Here is a 20,896-nt window from a genome sequence, read left to right as displayed (position 1 = left end):
GTTTATGCTTTAATTTATTTCATTGCTTTATTATCCTATAATTCTGATTTGATTTGGGAAGCTAGGTCCTAAGGTTTTGTGCAAGGCCCCCCAACACCTAGTTCATAAAATTCAATTATTTTACTTGTACAGTTGATGTTAGGAAAGTGAAATGTGAAACGGTGACAAGGTAAGAAGGGTAACCAGATTTCAACGGAGGCAACACGTCACCAAATTCTGTGGGTTCCATCGTAAGGTACGTGTTATATCCAAAATGTCCATCCATTTTCCATGCTCGTAATAAATCTTGAGCCAAAAAATAAGATAGATCCAAAGATCAAGTGGACCACAATGCAAAAAAATAGTAGGGGATTGAACGTATACCACTAAAACCATTTTGTAGGTCACGGAAGTTTTGGATCAATATGATATTTGTTTCTCCTCTTCGTCCAGGTATGTGTGACCTTATGAACAGATTGGATGGAAAATAAACATCATTGTGGGCCCTACAAATGTTTTAACGGTGAGAATCATTATCCCGTTACCATTTGTGGTGCGGTCCACTTGAGATTTGGACATGACTCACTTTTTTTTCATGCTTTAAAATGATGTCGTAAAACGGATGAACAGATACATCATTGTGGGGCCCATATGTAACTTGAGAACCTTTCGTACAACTCGGAGGTCGAGGAGCGCCAGCGCTCGAATTCGCACCGACACGTACCCACACCAGCCAGGTCAGTGATGTGTGATACAACAGCCGATCCACTCCCGATTTGACAGCCGATCCACTCCTGATTCGAATACGTAACACCTACTGCCATTAAAATCCTCTTATCAGTAGGGCTTTGCGGTACACGTGCCAACACAGAACATGTGTGAAACATGTGTCATTAATTAGGTAAGGCCCGTTCTGAACACGCCCAATAATGTTTGGACACTCGCATCTTTTTTTTCCTTTTTTTTTTTTTGGCTAACCGTCCATTTTTATCAAACATGTATGGCCTGGGTGATGAGTGGACTGGTCTAGTTTCCAGCTAAGGACATGATCAAAGTGGTCCCTACCTGATGAACAGCTCGGATGCCTGAAACATGTGCTCTATATGACATTTGTGAAGTGAAATCTTGTAGATGATTGTAAGTTGCAGCAGAGGTAAAGGTCTATATAAAGGTGGGAAAGAGTTCACAGTCACACATCTTGTATTAGAAGTAGTTTGTGAGTGCATGCATGTTTAGTCGTATGATGGGCATTATGAGGATGGTATTGGTGGTGGTGGCACTGTTACGATTGGATGCAGAAGCGCTTGATGTCGTGAAACTAAGACGAGTTGCGGCTAGAAACAATTTAACCTGCATCTTGGTCTTTGGAGATTCCAGCGTCGATCCTGGCAACAACAATCGGCTCCCTACGACTGCTAAGGGGAACTTCCGACCGTATGGGAAGAATTTCTTTGGAGGCCGGCCGACCGGAAGGTTAACCAATGGCAGACTCCCCACCGATATCATTGGTACGTTTTCATTGTCATCATCACCGTCGTTATGGTTGTTGTTGTCGCCTCAATTTCAATTTTCACCTGTGGCCCAGTTCTGAAATGGGCCGCTGGAAGTATACATGTGTGAATTTGGGATTCACATGGGCTAGCCTGGCAGGGATTGGAGTGATTTGGGACGGATTCAGGCATCCCAGGCCTTCAGTTTTCAGGACACAGTTAAAAGTTTGGGTTGGGCCTGGGCCTTAGTTGCAGTAAAGCTCGGTAGGCCTCAGCTGTTCCTAGGCTTTTTCGTCCAGTACTACTCTTAGTTATGTCTATACGGTGATAAGCGTCTGATGAATGGTGGCCGTTCATGTTCAAATCAAATGATCCAAATTATCAACAGGTCGAAACAATGTGAGACCCATCATATGAATGGTTTCGATCATTGGAAGATTATCCGAATTCAAGGGCTAAAAAGTCCCCACTATTGCAATGCCCCGAGATGGATCGATACTCGTTTAGAGGCATCACATCCGCCAATCTTAACCATCAGGCTTTGCGGATTGGATTTGGACCACAGCCCTTTTGACTTTAGCCACCATTTTGATGGCTAGGATTTTATTTATTTATTTATTTAATTTTAATCAGCGCAATTATTGGATAAGCGCAGTCTACTACAGGGCCATGATTTCGACGGTCTGGATTTAAGCTGCTTGTGTGCAGTGTAAAATCTGGATGAAATACCACAGCTTAAAATGAGATAGTGAACTGTAAGGAAGCGAGTACTGCGGCCATGGCCCACCTTATTCAAAACTCTGATGTTCCAATTGTGTAAGCATGCGAGTACCGCAGACACTGGGCTGTAGATTAGGGGTGGCAATGGGTCGTGGATACCCCGAGCCTAATCAGGCAAAGAATTCCAGCCCTAACCTGACCCGCGACCCATTACCATGTGGCTCGACCTGACCCACTTAAAGTTCACTAAATCAAGCCAACTTGACCCAACACATTTAATTGAAATAACGTAAGGCGTGGACAACCCAACTAGACCTGGCTCCATACGACCACAATTGCCAAAGTTTCACCAGCCTGGTCCAATTTGTGGATGCATACAAGCATGCGTGTATTTGGTGCTTGTATTTATTTATAGTCTATTAGATTATTTCAGTCTTTTGGCTGGGTTGGGTTAGGTCTAATCACGTGGCCTAATTCAAGAAATAATCACTTAAGAGGCTGTCTGCATGGAAAGAACCATGCAACACATTTTCAGTTACGAAAGATAAAGAAAGAATTCGTCTCCTGTCATGTAGCAGCGTGTCAGTGAACAGTTCTCAAAAAAGGAACAGATTAGGTGCAGCCTCACCCAAGACTGTGTGGTGGGAGCGTATTGGATACTGAACGCTTCAGTAGCCAAAACGCTGCTGCAAAACGCGTTTGGTTAGATTCCAACGGCATGTTCCCTTGTTATAAATGCTACTCCGTTAGATCCGTTAGCGGATCTTTCTCCCTTTCCGCCGTGCACAACTCGGCCATGAAATCGGATGGTCATTCTGAGAAAATTCAGTTGGGCCCACTGTGAATTTATGTGATTTATCCACACCTTCCATCTGTTTTTCTATCTAATTTTAGGCGTTGAGCCCAAAATTGAAGCTTGTAAAAATCTCAAGTGCACCATACCACAGAAAACAGTGGAAATAATGATTTCCACCGTTGAAACCTTTCCAGCCCTACAGTGATGTTTATTTTTCATCCAAACTGTTCAGAGTATCAAAAAACATGAATAAAGGTAAAAAAACAAATATAATCTTGATCCAAAACTTCTGTAGCCCCTAAGAATTTTTCAACGGTATAAATTCAATTTACACTGTTTCCTTTGGTGTGGTCGATTTTAGCTTTTTATATGCTTAGGTTTTGAGTTAAGGCCCTAAAATTATCTTATAAAATGGATGGACAGACGGGATAAAATATATAAATCACGGTAGACCCACAGAGTTTACTTACGCAATCCGCTTCGCTTGGCCACGTACCGTTAAACTCTCCATTGCAATTTTTTATGGACGCGGATTTCTTCCTGCGCTGGGAACCCAGGCTTGCTGTGATGTTTGTGAAAAATCCTACCCTTCCGTCTGTTTTTTTAGTTCATTCAAGGACATTATGCCAAAAATGAACCGTATCCAAAGCTCAAGTGGGCCGTACTAAAGGAAAATGTGGTTAGGGAAATTCTTACTGTTAAAATCTACCTAGGTTCCACAGTGATGTTTACAATCCATCCATACCGTTAATAACTTCATTCCTACTGTGATGAGCTGCAATAAAAAATATTAGCATGACTCAAAACTTCTGTAGCCCACGAATATTTCAACTGTGAACGTTCAATTATCACTTTTTTGGCCCACTTGTGCTCTAGAAATTGTTCATTTTTGGCTTCAAGTCTGACTTGAACTCAAAAAACAGATGGACAGGTAGGATTTCTCACAAACATCATGGTGGACCCCACCTGGTTCCCGGCGCAAGAACTTCTTGGAATGTTTTTTGGCAGAAAATCCACGTCCGTGCGTGGCCGAGTGCGTTCACGGCCTAAACGGAAAAACATCGGGATCTCCGTTGGAAGAGTATTTATTGAAAGGAAACAGCCGCTTGGCATCCAGCAATGGCGTTTTGCCACATCACTTCATTAGCGTTTTGGCTACTGAAGCGTTCAGTATTCAATCCGCTCCCTGTGTGGTGCTTATCATACGGCCATATTAATGTATTTATCTTATATTCATGTCGTCCATTCATTTTATTTTTATTTTTCCAAATCATTTTAGGGCATACGCCCAAAAATGAAAAATATCTAAATCTCAGATCGACCATATTGAGGGGAATATTATGGTGATGAACGTCCTTCCATTAAAAAATTCGTAGGGCCCACAGTAATATTTCGAGAATTTTTATTTTCCATCTAAACCTGTTGATAAGGTAGCAGAAACCTAGATGAAGAGGAAAAATAAAATAAAATCAGCTTGATACAAAACTTTTGTGGACCATTAATGGTTAATAACCATTGTTCCTAAGCTATGGTCCACCCGAGAAATGGATCTGCTTTAATTTTGGGCTTACTACGTCAAGATGGCCCCATGGTAAGAGCCGCACCATCTTGGGTGAGGTCAGGGCGCACCTAATCCGCTCCCCTCTATAACCATAGTGGTTAGACGGGTTGGGTTAGGGTTTAACTTGAACCTGACCTATTTACCCGAAAGGCCACATTTTAGACTAGTTTACTCAAAAGGACATTTTCCAAATAACCTGAAGCCGAGCCACTTCCTATTTAGCTTAGTGAAAACCTACAACAGAAGCAGGTCAGGTCATTTGATCCGTCGGCCCACCCAACCCATTGCCACCCCACCGTAGATGTGCGTGTGATTAACAAGCTACTGAATTTACTGGCGAGTTATCATCTTACATTGATATTGGCATGAAATTACAGCGGAAGCATTTGGGGTGACGAGGTTAATTCCAGCATTTTTAGACCCAAATCTAAAGAAAGAAGATCTCTTGCACGGCGTGAGTTTCGCATCGGCTTCATCCGGATATGATGATCTGACTGCCAACCTCGCGGTACGTTGGACGACACGTGTGTAACATGCTGCCTCATTCTATCTGATGAACGTTGTGATGGGCTAAAATACATGGGAACCTTCTGCATCAGCAAACGTATGTAAACATTCTCATATGGATGATCTTGTCCATCCATCTTTGCATGTCACTAACTGGCTGGTCTGGATCATATTATTAGTATGTTTATTTTTTCAAGACAGCCTGCCAAGAGTATGCTGGAATTAATAATGGACGGTCCAGACAGGTTATGTGGAAAAGGTTGCCATATAGTTTAGCCCGTTGGAGCATTACTCTTTTAATTTCACTGATTTACATGGATAGCTAGCGATTCATATATGGCTAATGTGTGTAGTGTCGTGATTGTTGGACACGGTGGTGGATTTGTGCAAATCCAAAACTGTGTAAGGATATTCGAGCTAGCTGTGCATACCGTGTGAGCTAGCTGTGAGATTAGATTTTTTATTTTTATTTTTGTAAGTATAGATTGCTAGCTGTGTTAAGATAAATAGTAGATTTCTTTATGGATTTTTTCTTTCTTTAGCTGCCCTTAGTAAGCATCTGGATAGAGATTTTTTTTTTTGTCTTTTCACATAAGGAGAAAAGCCAATAAATGGCACCAGTGTAATCGTTTCCATAGCATTCAAAAATTCAGCGATCCAGTACATTCTCTTTCTCTTTTAGTTTTTATTTTCCTGTTTCATGGTGGCTGCAGCCACACATTAGAAGAGTGGATTTTTAAAAACCCAACAAAGTGGTATCAGAGCATCTGATCCTTGGGCCTCATCAGCCGTGAGAAGGACGTCCTGCACTATCTGTTTTGGGTCTGAAATACCCAAAACAAATCAGTCATGAGAAAGAGGTCCTGCATTACCTGTTTTAGGTCTGAAATACCCAACAACATAAAAAAAAAAATCAGCTATGAGGAGGCTGAACTGCATTCCCGTTGAACTGTTTTCGGTCTGAAATACCCAACAAAGATGTTTCTTCTTCATCTTTTTTTTTTTTTTTTTTTAATATATATATATATATATATATATATATATATATATATATATATATATATATAAAAATTTTAATGTCCAGATTTTTGCTTGTAAAATCTGTCAAGCCTGCTGTCCGGATTTTGCTTGAAACATCTATCATTTTTCTTCTTTTTTAGCATTTCAGTAGTGGATGGTCTATAAACTATTGCAAGTTCTAGTAGCGTATATATTGCCCATCACCATCATCAAACTATCCAGATTTTTTTATTTGTAAAATCTGTCAATTTTTTTCTCAAGTAGTGGACGGCCCTTGAACTTTAGCTGCATATATATTGAAATATTTTAATGGCAAGTACAATATAACCTCAAATATCCAAATTGTTTAAGGACAACTACAAAAACTGGTGCATACAAATGAAAGACTTGTTTGGATCTCAAGATCTTTGGGAGATCATTATCGACGGGTACAAAGAGCCCACAACGGAGTAAGAAGCTGCCTACACCGCCGAACAAAAGGCCAATATCAATGATCAAAGAAAGAAAGATAAGAAAGCTCTTTTCCTCATCTATCAAGGGTTGGATGATTCCACCTTTGAATGGATCACTGAAGCAATATCATGTAAGCAAGCATGGGAGACCCTTAGCACTATCTTTAAGGGTGTTGATCATGTCAAAAGGGATCGGCTCCAAACCTTTAGGGCAGAATTCGAAGCGACTCACATAAAGGAATGTGAGAATATTGCTAACTATTTTTCGCAATTGCTTGTAACTGTCAATAATCTAAAAAGAAATGGTGAGAAGATTGAAGACGTTCAAGTTATTAAAAAAATACTTCGATCTCTCACAACCAAATTTAAGCATATGGTTGTGGCGATCGAAGAATCAAAAGATATTGAGAAACTCTCCATTGAGGAGTTGATGGGATCGTTGCAAGTTCATGAGCAATGAATGCAGAAGAATGTCAGTTCAATGGAATAAGCTTTGGAGTCAAGATTGACTCTGAATGATAACAATGGTGGACGTGGAAGTTCACAACATGGTGAACGTTTGTTAACAATCGCGCAAGAGGCAGAGGGCGCGGATACCAACAAAGCCATAACCAAAATCAGTAGAAAAATACCAATTTTCGTGGAAGAGGAAATGGTAGAGGCAGATCGATGCGTGGACGAGGAAGTACAAAGCACATCTAGTGCTATAATTGCAACAAGCTTGGCCACCATGTATCTGATTGTTGGAGCAAGCCGGTGAATCAAGACGAGCGATCCAACTACGCCGAAGCATCAGGACATGAACAAGAAAGCCCCACACTTCTCTTTGCGCAAGTGAAAGGCAGTGATCAACAGGATGTATGGTATATCGACACGGGTGCAAGCAATCACATGTGCGGTGACAAGAAACTCTTTGTGGAACTCATAGAAGGAGTTCATGGTGATGTAACGTTTGGAGACTCATCAAAAACGCTGATGAAAGGTAAAGGTAAAATCAAAATCTTTTAGAAGAATGGTGTTCCAAATTATATCTCCAATGTATACTACGTGCCCAACATGAAAAGTAATATACTGAGTCTCGGACAACTCCTCGAAAAAGGATATGTTATACACATGGAGAACTCTTCTCTTTCCATAAGAGATATATGTGGACGTTTGATTGTGAAAAGCCAGGTGACGAAGAATCGTATGTTTTCTCTCCATATAAACACAATGCTTAAAAAGTATTTTTATGAAAAAGTAAAGAATGATTCCTGGATGTAGCATCTTCGCTTTGGCCATCTAAATTTCAATGGCCTGAAACTTCTGTCCTCATCAAGCATGGTGCATGGGTTGCCTGCCATTGATGCTCTAGAACAAGTGTGTGAGGTGTGTACATTTGAGAATAAAAAAAGAAACTCCTTTCCGAGTGGAGTATCCCAAAGAGCAAGAGAACCATTGTAGTTGGTTCACACTGACATCTGTGGACCATTGGAGCTAATCTCTCTTAGAGGTAATAAACACTTTATTACCTTCATTGACGATTTCAGTAGAAAATTGTGGGTATAATTAATCAAAGAGAAGTCTGCTACTTTTACTATTTAAAAAAATTTTAAGGCCCTTGTTGAGAAAGAAAGTGGTCTTAAACTCAAAACCCTCCGATCTGACAGAGGTAAGGAGTACACCTCAAATGTTTTTTGAGAATATTGCAGGGAACATGGCATTAAGCAACAATACACTGCAGCGTATATGCCATAATAAAATGGAATTGTGGAACGGAAGAATCGCACCATCCTCGACATGACAATGACCATGCTGAAGAAGAAAAGTCTAACAAAGAATTTCTGGGCAGAGGCAGTTGTATATACTGCCTATCTGCTTAATAGGTGTCTGACCAAGAGTGTCAGATTTAAGACATCGCAGGAAGCATAAAGTGGATACAAGCCGAGCATGGCGCACCTTAAGATCTTTGAGTGTGTCCCCTACGTTCAAGTTCTAGAAGTGAGAAGAAAAAAGTTTGATCATTATGGCGAGAAGTGCATCTTCATCGGCTACAGTGAAGAATCAAAAGCATACAAGCTCTATAACCCACTAACCAATAAGGTGGTGGTAAGTAGAGATGTAGTGTTTTGCTAGGAAGATTCTTGGAAGTGGAACCAGGAAGATTCGGCTAAAGAAAGTCAGGTTGAGGCCGAAGAATATGAAGAAGAGAGGCATGTGAATCAGGAGTAGACACCCACATCACCCCCTTCGGATCACAGAAGTCTAGGAGTACGTTTCATCTCCCCTAGATGCACTTCATCAAATTAGAATTCAACTAGCACAGTTTCATCCAATTCTCCTTTACCCTTGGCACCTATAAAAATGAGAAGCCTCAACGACATCTACACAAATTGAGGAAGTGAATTTACTCTGCCTATATGCGGACCATGAGCCTCTTACATTCGAGGAGGCTGTGAATGAAGAATGTTGGAGAAAGGTTATGGAAGAAGAGATTCATGCCATCGAGAAGAATCGAACATAAGAATTGACCTTACTCCCCAAAAGCAAGAAGACCATTGGTCTAAAATGGGTGTACAAAATCTAGAGGAATGCCGATGGTAAGATTGAACGATATAAGGCAAGGGTTGTAGCAAAAGGTTACAAACAGAAATATGGGGTAGACTATGAAGAAGTTTTCGTCCCAGTTGCTTGCCTTGACACTATTAGAATGATAATCTCCCTTACAGCTCATCACAGTTGGATGACTACCAACTTGATGTGAAATCTGTATTCTTAAATGGAGTACTCGAAGAAGAAGTTTACGTTGACCAACCTGAAGGCTTTGTCATGTAAGGGAAGGAACACAAGGTGTATCGGATGAAGAAAGCCATGTATGGGTTGAAGCAAGCTCCCCGTACTTAGAATGCACGGATCGACGGTTATCTTCAAGAGAATGGTTTTGTCAAATGTCCGTATAAGCATGCAGTCTACATAAAGAAGAATGCCTGTGGTGATATGCTTATAGCCTGTTTATATGTTGATGATTTGTTATTTACTGGGAACAGCCAGGCGATGTTTGAAGAATTCAAGTAGGTTATGTTCAAAGAATTCGAGATGACTGATGGTGGATTGATGTCTTCTTCTTAGGCATTGAAGTGAAGTAACAAGTCGACAGCATTTACATATCCCAGAAGAAGTACACAAAGGAACTTCTTGAGAAGTTTCAAATGGTCGACTGTAAAGTCGTAAATACACCTGTTACAATAGGCCTGAAGCTCACAAAAGATGGAAAAGAAAGAAACGTCGACTTAACCCTATTCAAGAGCCTAATTGGAAGCTTAAGGTATCTCACAATCACTGGGCCAGATATAGTCTACAATGTTGGGCTTCTAAGCCGATATATGGAAGCGCCAAAAGAGTCACACTGGCTAGCTGTAAAACGAGTACTGAGGTATATCAAATGGACTATTGAGTTTGGTCTCTTTTATCCGTACGATGATGAGGCGATGCTGTATGGATACTCTGATAGTGATTGGGGTGGTGACCAATGAAAGAAAAAATACTACAGGCTATGCTTTCTATCTTGGGTCGACAACATTCACATGGAATTCAAAGAAGCAAAGTGTGGTCGCCCTGTCCACATGTGAAGCTAAGTACATAGCAGCTTCATCCACTATATGTGAAGCGATCTGGCTAAGGAATTTGCTAAAGGAGCTGAAGCATCCACAAGAGGAATCTACTGTTATATATGTGGACAATAAGTCGGCAATTGAACTTGCCAAACATCCAGCTCAGCATGGAAGAGCAAACACATCGACATAAGATATCATTTTCTTAAAGATCAAGTAAAGCAGAAATTGGTTAAGCTGGAATACAGTCACACCACTGAACAAGTGGCAGACATCTTCACCAAAGCATTGCCGACTGACACATTCAGGAGACTTAGATCAATGCTTGGAATGAAGCCGGTTTTGGTTTGAAGGGGAGTGTTGGACACGGTGGTGGATTTGTGCAAATCCAAAACCGTGTAAGGATATTTGAGCTAGCTGTGCATACCGTGTGAGCTGGCTGTGAGATTAGATTTTTTTTCTAAGTATAGATTGTTAGCTGTGTTAAGATAAATAGAGATTTCTTTCTAGATTTTTTCTTTCTTTAGCTGCCCTTAGGAAGCATCTAAATAGGGAATTTTTCGTCTTTTCACATAAGGAGAAAAGCCTATAAATGGCACCAGTGTAATTGTTTCCATAGCATTCAAAAATTCAGCAGTTTAGTTCATTCTCTTTCTCTTTCAGTTTTTATTTTCCTGTTTCATGGTGGCTATAGCCACACATTAGAAGAGTGGGTTTTTTAAAACCCAACAGTGATACCCTGTGCCTGGACAGATGGGGCCACCATGTTAGTTGATGTATGGCTAAGATCAAAGAAAATGGCCATGGAATCTTATTGACTTCCACAAATGGCCATGTCAGTTTGGATGCCCAGAGTATCCTACTACGGCCTAAAAAGAGCTGAGCACAACTAGTTTGCTATGTTTAGCAGACTAATTCTTTTCTATAGATGTTCATTGGTTAGATCCTCAATAGTAGTAAATTGACTCTGGTTGCACCACTAGATTGATCTAAGGACTAGATGGAAGTTGATTGCTAAACCAGGACAAAAAAGAAGAAACAATGGCTAAAAAATGATATTGAAAAGGCCAAGCAATATGTCCTTTTGGGGTGGGGGGGATGAATAGGACTATGCCAAATTAAATATTTAACAGCTGAATTTAAATGAATAAAGGAAAGATAGCACTTTAAACAAATTACAGTACGGAAATGTAAAGCAACCTCAAAATTCAAGTCTTGAGAGGTTGATACAAATGTTGTTCTAAGGACAACCTTGCACCATAAAAACCAAGGGTTTATGGCAGGACAACCTTACTAGAACGGTTTAAGTATCAATATCTCAAACTGAAGAGGAATAACAAGTAAATAGCAAGAATGGAAGTTTAAACTATTACAACATTCCCCACAATGCTTGAAATGTAAATATTACAACATTCACATCCACACATACATCTCACAACTTTGAATGATAAAAGATATAGCAAATAAACAAACATTCAAATCACAAGACAAAGAATTATAGTGGTTCGCCTATGTGTTCACCAATTGTTAAACAACAGCCACACAGCTTGCTACTCCACTCCTAATATCCTCACATAGGGGATATTAGCGTTCACTATGAAAATAGGTTTTTCTCAGGTTCACCTAAAACCCTCACAATTGTGTCTTTCAAATGGGCTTATACAATTCAAAAACTCTACACTCTAAGTTTTCTGGCTCTCCTTAGATAACCAACATTTAGAGATTTTTCTGGCTTAATCTCAAAGAAACCAAAAACATAGAAGATTTACACAAATGTAAAATATATGGATTTCTCCTTTTGTAGCAGCCCGGAAGAACTAGAAATTCAAATGTAGAAGTTCAATGTCCAATACTCACTTTAAAATGGTTCTAAGTTCTAATTGATTTTAAATTAAATCAAGTTGGGCTAGCTCTATTTGATTTTGATTCTAAGAAGTGAAATATCACAATTCCTCTTTCAAATCAGATTGGAATGCAGAAACAAAATCAAATATAAAAAGCTAACAAAAGAGAATATTAAATATGTATAATGTAGCTTAAAAAGAACACAAACTTATCTCTCAGAGTGATGCCTTGATTTTACTTTAATTGGATATAAAACTTTGAAATTCGTGCTTTATTTATAGTTGAAGAAATCGCATCTTTGACTGATCCTGTGGACACTACGACTGGTCGTAGGATTAATAACATTTTGAAATTTTGAGCGCATTCGGATAAAACCGTTCCACGACTGGTCGTGAGTCCTTCACAACTGGTCGTGACCTGCCCATGACTGGTCGTGAGGAACCGGAATTCATTGCTGGAGTTTGAGTCGTAGCTGCAGGACTGGTCTTGAACGAGTCGGTACTATTCACACGACCGGTCGAGCAGACTCCAAGACTGGTCGTAGCTCAACAAAAAAATTTCAAAAATCTGCAACAACTTAAGATTGGTTTTAGAATTTCTTGGACTGGTCGAGTCAGTTCTAGAACTAGTCGAACAAAGTCTAGGACTAGTCTAAGAACAGACCAAAATACATATAAAATAAGCAATTGATTTATGTATCCGAAATGACCTACCTTAAGGTCAATCTAAGGTCATTCATACCTGAGACATGAAGTATGAATATTGAACATTCTTTTCTTCAGATGATGGATGATCTTTGAAGATCATGAAGCTTGAGATTTCAACGCTTGATGAAGCTTGAAAGCTTGAACTTGTAGATCTTGAGTTGTACTTCAGAGATCTTTGGAAGCTTGAACTTATAGTTCTTGCGTTGTACTTCACCTTGAGTCTTGAACAAGATCTCATAGCTTAAAAACTCTGAAGTTTTAGAGAAGAGAACAATATACATGATCTTATAATTCTTGAAGCAGATCATTGTACTTGATTTGAAGCATTGTCCTTGAGCATGAGATGCATTGCCTTGAACATATATATTAACGTGCTACACAAGACATAGATTGTGGTTTTGGCATAACAAAATTTGACAATCAAATGAGTAAATAACCATAGCACTTATATATATATATATATATATATATATATATATATATATATATAGAGAGAGAGAGAGAGAGAGAGAGAGAGAGAGGATTTATTTATTTATTTTTTCATATTTAGAAAATCACTTAGCAACAAATTTATATAGTTTTAAAATTCTCTCACTTAAAGATTAGTTTATTTAATTATGAGAAAAATATTTTCAATAATAATTCTCCAAACATCATTAATTGTTAAGTAATAATAAGTTCAAAAGATGTCATACATTAAATAAATTACTCCCTTATAATAGGCATCATCAACATATTCACTCAATTATCATTAGTGTCAATATTCTAAAATAAAATATATTCATCTTTCATCACGTCATGAATAAAGTGATATTAAACATCAATGTGCTTGGTTCGAGCATAAAATATTAGATTCTTAACCAAGTATAATGAACTCAGACTATTATGGTGAATAACCACCACTTAATGTTTAAATTTCAATTATTCTAACCTTTTTAATAGATTTTTATATTTAGGTGTGAATTAGAATGATTTTTTTTTGTACTTTTAGAAACATGACATGCATAAAAACAAGAATCCGTAGATTAAGATTAATAATGAAATTTTCTAAAACATCTGAAATTTCGTTGTATAATTTTGTGATAGTAACTAAAACCCATGGATTATAAGAGTAACCTAGGCCTAAGCTCAAGCCCACACCCACACATATGCATGCTAGCTCAGCTCAACATGTGTGTGAGGAATTGCATGTGGCACACTCGTTCTCATACCTCTTAATGTATAATCTCAGAAAGGCGTGTGAGTCACTAAATGAGGTTTTTTAATTAGTAATGAAGAGGTTCAAATGTTCCTCCCTAACCAATGAGGGAAAAGTTTAATTAATAAGATGAAAAAGCTACTTATTTTGCATTGAAACCTCAACATCATGGAGTTGATATACCCCACCATAGATGTGAGATGCCCCAAATTTGTCCTAGGTCCAATGACGCTAACTTAGAGCCCACGGCCTCTAAGTTATGGTTTAAAAATCAGATTGATCAAACCTGCCCCATGTGATTGATTGAAACTTGTATTACAATCCTGCCATCTGATGCGTCAAATTGTCTTATGAGGGAAGACTAATGAAGATTTTTCATTCTTTATCATGGAATAAATGTCCAACGATCTAATCGCCATATAGTCAAATACAAGTGATTTTTGGTTCATGACACATCCAAAATGTATTATGATCACTAGTATAGTCAATTCAAGAAAACTCATAAACCCTTTGTGTAGCATCGACAACCCCAACTTCGCTAAAAACTCTATGTAATAAAATAAAGAAAAATAAATTTAAAAAATATAATGCAATAACATATAACCACAATCCACAAAAGACAATTTATATGATTCATTGTTACCAGCTACATTCATAGATAAAATGGTAAGGAAATGAATCTACTATCAAAAGAAAAACTATAAAGATAATAGAGTACCTCTTATTCGCTCCATTTTAAAATATTTTTAGATATCACCTAGCTATTATAAATCGACCAAGGAAAAAAAGATAATCTTACCTTACCTTTTTCTCTCACTCTTACAAAAACACAAATTCAATTCTCTCTTTAGCCCCATATAACTTGTCTTATATGGCCACAATTTATAAGTTCAATGGCTAAAATACTCTCTAAATATTATAAGTTGAGATGTTGAAAGGATTAAAAGCTTGTATGTTAATAAATTCAGTTTGGATTACTTATATACCATATACGTAGTTTGTAAGTAATTTTCAGCTCTCGTGTATCATCCATCACACTTTGTTGAGTATCAAATTATTTCTCCAAGTAAAATGAGTTCAAAGAAATGGTGTGCACTCAAGGCATTTAATTTTATGTCTACTCCTGCATATGAACGTTATTGGAAAAAGAAAACCCCCACCTATTCGACGGTCCTGATGATGCCTTTGCATTGCCAATTTGTTAGCAGAGGGAACTGTTGCAGAGAGCCCATGAAACAAAAAGCTCTGTGGAACCACCATGTAGGTGTGACATCCACTCCGTGCATCAGGCTGATATTTAGATTGTCTCTTCGTTCAAGTGGACCCTAGAAAGGGTCCAATGGTGGATGTCCTCATCTTCACCGCTCCCTATGGTGTGACATCTTAACATATGAGGTAGAACAGATTGATGGAGTGGATGCCACACACATCATGGTTAGCCCTGTAGATCTTTTTTGTTGGCCGGGCTACGGTGGAAATCATTATCCCATTGTTTCGTTGGATGTGGTCCATATGAGCTTTGGACATGGTTCAATTTTAAACTAATCATGCTTTAAAATGAGTTGGAAAAAATAGAAGGACGGCATAGATGAAACGCATACATCATGGTGGGCCCCATAGAGTCCAGTCAACAGCGATATTTGTGGTTATCGGCGACCATACAATCTATTTTATTTTATTACTATTTTTTTTAATACACGCACTAACATACTCACACTATAGTAGAATTTCACCAAACGTTGAAAACTCTCATTGATTGGGTAATGTATTGTTGAGATGCCCTCACCTTTCAAACAACTCTTTTAAACTTGCTTTGCACACATTGTTGGGGATTTGTGCTGCGGAATCATACAGATCCAGATCTAGGATAGCAATCCAAGAGCAACAAGCAATCACAAGAGAGCACAACGATTTAATGTGGAAAACCCTTGCGGTAAAAAACCACGGCACAAAGCGATAGATCTCCACTATGAAAATAGAAATTACAAGAGAGAGGACTTACCCGATTCGAACAACCTCAAATCTCACCCTTGCTACACCCTTTGATGACCCTAAACCCTTTTAGACACCCTTGGAAAACTTTTAGAAAGCCTTATAATACCTTAGAATAGCCTTATAGATCCCTATTTATAGTTTAGGCAACTTCCTTTTTGCACCCTTGCGAAACCGCCTCAAATTTACGTAGTCCGCACCAAATCCGCTCAAGAATCTGCGTAACTTTGACTAGTCGAGTCGAGGCCTTGACTGGTCGAGGGACCCCCTCAACCTGTCGAGCTTAAACCTCGACTGATTGAGCATCCCAGACACCCAAAATATGTATTCGCTAGATTTTGAGTCGAGCAGGCCTCGACCGGTCGAGTGGACCCTCGACCAGTTAAGTCAGGCCCTCAACTAGTCGAGCGGCCCAAATCATTGAAGACTTTAAAAGGTCTGACAACAATCTCCACCAAGTCTTTAATCTTTAATCGTGTAGCTTCTTGACCTCTTCTCTTATCTCTGCATCACATCATAGCTTCTCTTGCACACTCCGTCCTTCTTTTTCACCATCGCCAAGCCCAGAGAAGCTGCATAGAACTTGAACTTCTCTGTAGGAATGATCCAGGAGAGCATGTCTGTCGGATCAGAATCCACGTGCCCAACCAGCTTTGCTCCTGTCTTTTCAAAAGGAAAGACGTAGTCTTCTTACCATCTCACCGCTACCCAATATTGCTTGTCGGGGTATTTGCTCACAACGTTGATAGCCTGTGAAATAACTAGTCTAATCCAGACCATGACATACACTGCCAACCGTATTCGAATAAGGCTCATGAGATATCCTGCTTTTCCTTATCTGTTTTGGGACATGTCTTGAGAAAAACTTGAGGAGAGACGCGTAGGGAACGCTCTCCGACTTTGCCTGGTTCATCACATCCTTAATCAATACCTACCCAAGGTATTCTGCTTGCGATAACCAAAGCCTACTCCTCATTCAGTCTTAATGCCGAGAACCTTCTTTGCAGCCCCCCGATCCTTCATTTTGAATATCCCACTTAACCAAGTCTTCATTACATTGATTTCAGACATGTCATAATTGGTGATCTACATGTCATCAATTCCTGACTCAACATGAAGGAATCAAACCACTGCCTACGCGACAAGTCAAACCACGACCTCCTTCAAACTTTTTTCTCAACCCCTTTAACTTTGGACCGCTCTGGTTGCTTCATGAAGATCTGTTCTTCACTTTCCCTTGCAGAAGTATAGACTCCACATCTATCCTTCCAGCTCAAGATCACATTGACCAACCAGCGCTAATTACGGATCTAATAGACACCTTCTATATCGTCAGCGTGAATATTTCTGAGAAGCCGATCCCTTCTCTCTAAGTATAACCCTTCACTACCAACCTCGCTCTATATCCATGATGTATCCTCCTTAAGATCCACCTGCATCCAACCGCTTTCCGGCCCACTAGAGGCTCCACCAGCTCCCATATGTAGGTTTGGGACAACGAGTCCATCACATCGCCTATAGTCACCTTCCACTTCTCAGCACTTGGCTCACCTAAAGCCATTTGAATAGAAGATGGATCCCCTGCGATATTGGAGTCGTCCATGTACCTCACCGATATCCTGTGATTATGCCGTGTGATTCTTCTCATAGGTGGCTACTCCACTTACTCTGTATCTCTATCCACCCGTCTCAACCTTCCTGTCATGCTCGCTCATATGACCATGTCCAACATGCCACACACGTACAGAGGTGGAATCCGCTACATCCACTACAGCTCCACCTTTTGAAGTACTCCATATCAACATGTACATGTTACCGAGTCGTTGTACTTTCATAATTACCCGTGCCCCCTTAGATACCGTAAGAGCATCATCAATACCTGTGAACTTGCAGCCCATTGCTAAGTATACCAAGAGAAATCAAACTCTTCTTCAAATCAAAAACGTGCCTAACATTAGTTAAGGTACGCTCCACCCCATTAACCATCTTGATGCGCACTGAACCAACAGCCACAACATTATAGGCAATGTCATTCCCTATAAATACCTGTCTACCATCGCACTCCTTGTAGCTGGTGAACCAACTCCGATGAGGAGTCATGTGAAAAGATGCTCCTGTGTTTAGCATCCACTCGTCCTTACGATTATTGTATGGTCGTCTGATCGTAGACACAGACAAAACATTACCATCACATCCACTCGATCCATCTGACGTGGCAGCATTAGCCTCCCTGTACGAAGCCTCAGAATCTTCTCTCTTAGATTTAGGATTTGTACAATCCTTCTTCACACGTCTTTCTATCACACAGTTCCAGCACTTTACCTTTCCTTTGCCCTTACCCTTGCTCTTAGATTTGGATCTAGAACTTGAAGAATCTGTACATTATTCAGAATTCCTACCCCTTATAATCAGTGCATCAGAAAATATTTCCATGTTAACGTTAAGCTTTCTCATAGCCTTCCCTTGAAGAGCTAAGATAACGGTGTCGACACTCAGGGTTTTATTCGTGGAGCACATTGTGTCCTTGAGTGACTCATAAGACGTCGGAAGAGAATTCAACAATATACATGCTTGTTCTTCATCTTTCATCACTTTCTCCATATCCAGTAATTTGCAAACCAATTTATTAAAGTTGCTGATGTGAGCCTCCAGATCTTCACCCTCTACCATCTTGAAGTTATACCACTACCGCTTCAAGTTTAGGCATTTTTCTGAGATTTTTTCGCATAGACTTGTTGAGTTGGTGTGGGTCATGAACATTTGATAGCTCTCCTTCCATGGTATTCAGTGTTAGTGCTTCCACATGATCAGTCCCATTAATTAAGGAAAATGAGTTCAACGAAGTGGTGCTTGCCCAGGTCGATCTGAACCGTTCATTTCACATCTACCACTTTACATGGCCGTTGGTACCAAAATTTCACCTCTCGGACAATCCATTGGGCCCCTTCGAAGCATGAAAAAGGATCAGCACCGAATCTTTATATTCAGCATGAGCGAAAGTTGGGATAGTTGGATGTGAATTTCACAGATGAACGGTTCTGATTGCAAATGGCCGGCCCCATAAACTAGAATCCACTATTAAATTGGTGGGCCATGAACAACTTTGGTATAGCTCATCGAGGTTTTCCTCTTTAAACTAACCTTTTCTAGTTACTTGGTTGGGAGATGACACGTAAGAGCCAGAAGAACTGGTGTATAGTAGATCCAAATTGCTACATTACACGTGGGACCCACTATATATGGAAATTGATTTAATATGCACATATATGGGATGATCCTATCCATCTAAAACCTTCAAATTGATGGCAGGGAAGTAAAACAGCTAAGTGATAGCTATAGCCTTCTGATAATTATGATTTTAACCAGATCGTCCATCTATATTGAGGCCAACTATTTGGAAGGTTCAGATCAACCGATGACCCTTCCACGTGCATTGTAGAGAGACGGTCTACTGTATTCCGGTTCTCCTAGCTTTACCGTATCATCACCCTCCATTTTATTTTATTTTTGGGTGGCAGAAGGTGCTTCCCTTATCAAAGCAGGTAGAATATCTAATGCATTATAAGATCCATTTAAGACGGTTGGTGGGAGAGAAAATAGCAGTGGAGACGATAAGGAATGCAATCTTTATAGTAAGCGCCGGTACAAACGATTTCCTCGCCAACTACTTCTTGGAACCGACTCGATCCAAACAATTCACGGTCGATGGATACGCGGATTACCTGATCGACCACGTCAGTAATCTTACCAAGGTGCTCCTCAATCTACCATACCATTTCGAAAATCCACACATATGGCACTCATGTAAAGCTATCCAGACCATCCAAGCTTGTGACAAACATTTCCAATGGATCAGATTCTACGAAATCACACTGACCAAGTATTTCTAACCAACCACAATTGGGTCAGCAGTTTGGACGGTCTGGATTGCTGTAACGGTTGAAATAACCAAAACATGTGGGCTGGTAGGCCCATTTAGGCCTTTGATTGGGCCTACTTTCTGGGCCTATAAATATATGGGCCTGGAGACTACATAGCTTCTTTCTGAGGCCCACTAATGATCCTCATCAGAAGCTGATGGGCCTGAGTTTGGATTTAACCCATTATATGGCCCCCGCTGGCATATCCATTGAAATGCTTTCCATATTAGAAAGAACACTGATCTTTTTCTTTCTTTGTGTAACAGGCAATCCATAGACTAGGTGGGACCCGATTCGTAGTAGTCGGCATCCCACCGTTGGGGTGCATTCCGATTGTCAGGACATTAACGGGCCAGACGGATTGCGCCAACCATTACAACCAAGTTGCATCTTTGTTCAATTCCAAACTAAAAGATAGGTTAGCCACATTGAAAAAGTTACTAGGTGTAAGAACTGCCTACATTGATGCATATAAGACCTTGATAAATGCAACCAAGAGGCCCATGACATATGGTAAGCAAAACCATCACTAATGTCCTCGCGATCTTCATATGGCCCAATCAATGTACTGATTGATGAGATTCCTGTTATTGAATTTGATTATTAGGTTTTACGGTGACATCGCGCGGCTGTTGTGGATCCGGCACGGTCGAAGTTGGTGAGACATGTAAGGGTCAGAGCACTTGTATGGACCCCACCAAATACATATACTGGGACGCGGTTCATCCGACAGAGAGGATGTATGAGTTTATTGCTAATGATGCTGTAAGACCCATTATCAAGGAGATCTTTATTTAAGTGCTAGGAATTTTCATATTTATTGTGTTGTAGAAAGATGTGAGGTCTCGATGAAGAGTTCCATGTATTGTGATTGGGCCTGGTTATGTTTAGCCATGAGCCGAATAAATGGGCCTGGTTTTGTTTAGCCATGAGCCGAATAAATGGGCCAGGTTCGAACCTAGTCCTAGTTTTGATGATGGTTTTGTATTGATGGCTGGATGTGCCTATGACTAAGATAATTTGGGTGGGCCCAGGCAAAGATGGTCTTATAGAAGACCCTTTCTGGGCCCAGTAGTACTCCAGAAGATTTTAACCCGGATGATCCTAATCAATGAATTG

The 20,896-nt window shown here is 39.8% G+C and overlaps 1 protein-coding gene across 2 annotated transcripts; it reads left to right on the top strand.

Annotated features, from left to right (window-relative positions):
• Positions 1 to 1,176: 1,176 nt before the first annotated feature.
• LOC131245313 (GDSL esterase/lipase At5g45950-like) lies at positions 1,177 to 20,754 on the top strand. 2 transcript variants are annotated; one of them, XM_058244674.1, is made up of 6 exons: positions 1,177 to 1,487; positions 4,924 to 5,054; positions 19,376 to 19,609; positions 20,044 to 20,290; positions 20,385 to 20,692; positions 20,728 to 20,754. In XM_058244674.1, the coding sequence occupies exons 1-5, from the start codon at positions 1,208 to 1,210 to the stop codon at positions 20,573 to 20,575; spliced, it is 1,083 nt and encodes a 360-aa protein (XP_058100657.1). In that variant the 5' UTR covers positions 1,177 to 1,207; the 3' UTR covers positions 20,576 to 20,692; positions 20,728 to 20,754. The 2 variants fall into 2 exon arrangements, with proteins under 2 accessions (XP_058100657.1, XP_058100658.1); XM_058244675.1 differs by having other exon boundaries at positions 20,385 to 20,654; positions 20,690 to 20,751.
• The last annotated feature ends 142 nt before the right edge of the window (positions 20,755 to 20,896 follow it).

The sequence above is a fragment of the Magnolia sinica genome, chromosome 5 (genome assembly GCF_029962835.1).
Source record: "Magnolia sinica isolate HGM2019 chromosome 5, MsV1, whole genome shotgun sequence".
NCBI lineage: Eukaryota > Viridiplantae > Streptophyta > Magnoliopsida > Magnoliales > Magnoliaceae > Magnolia > Magnolia sinica.
The sequence above is the reverse complement of the archived record's forward strand: the minus strand, read 5'-3'. Positions and strand labels throughout refer to the sequence as shown.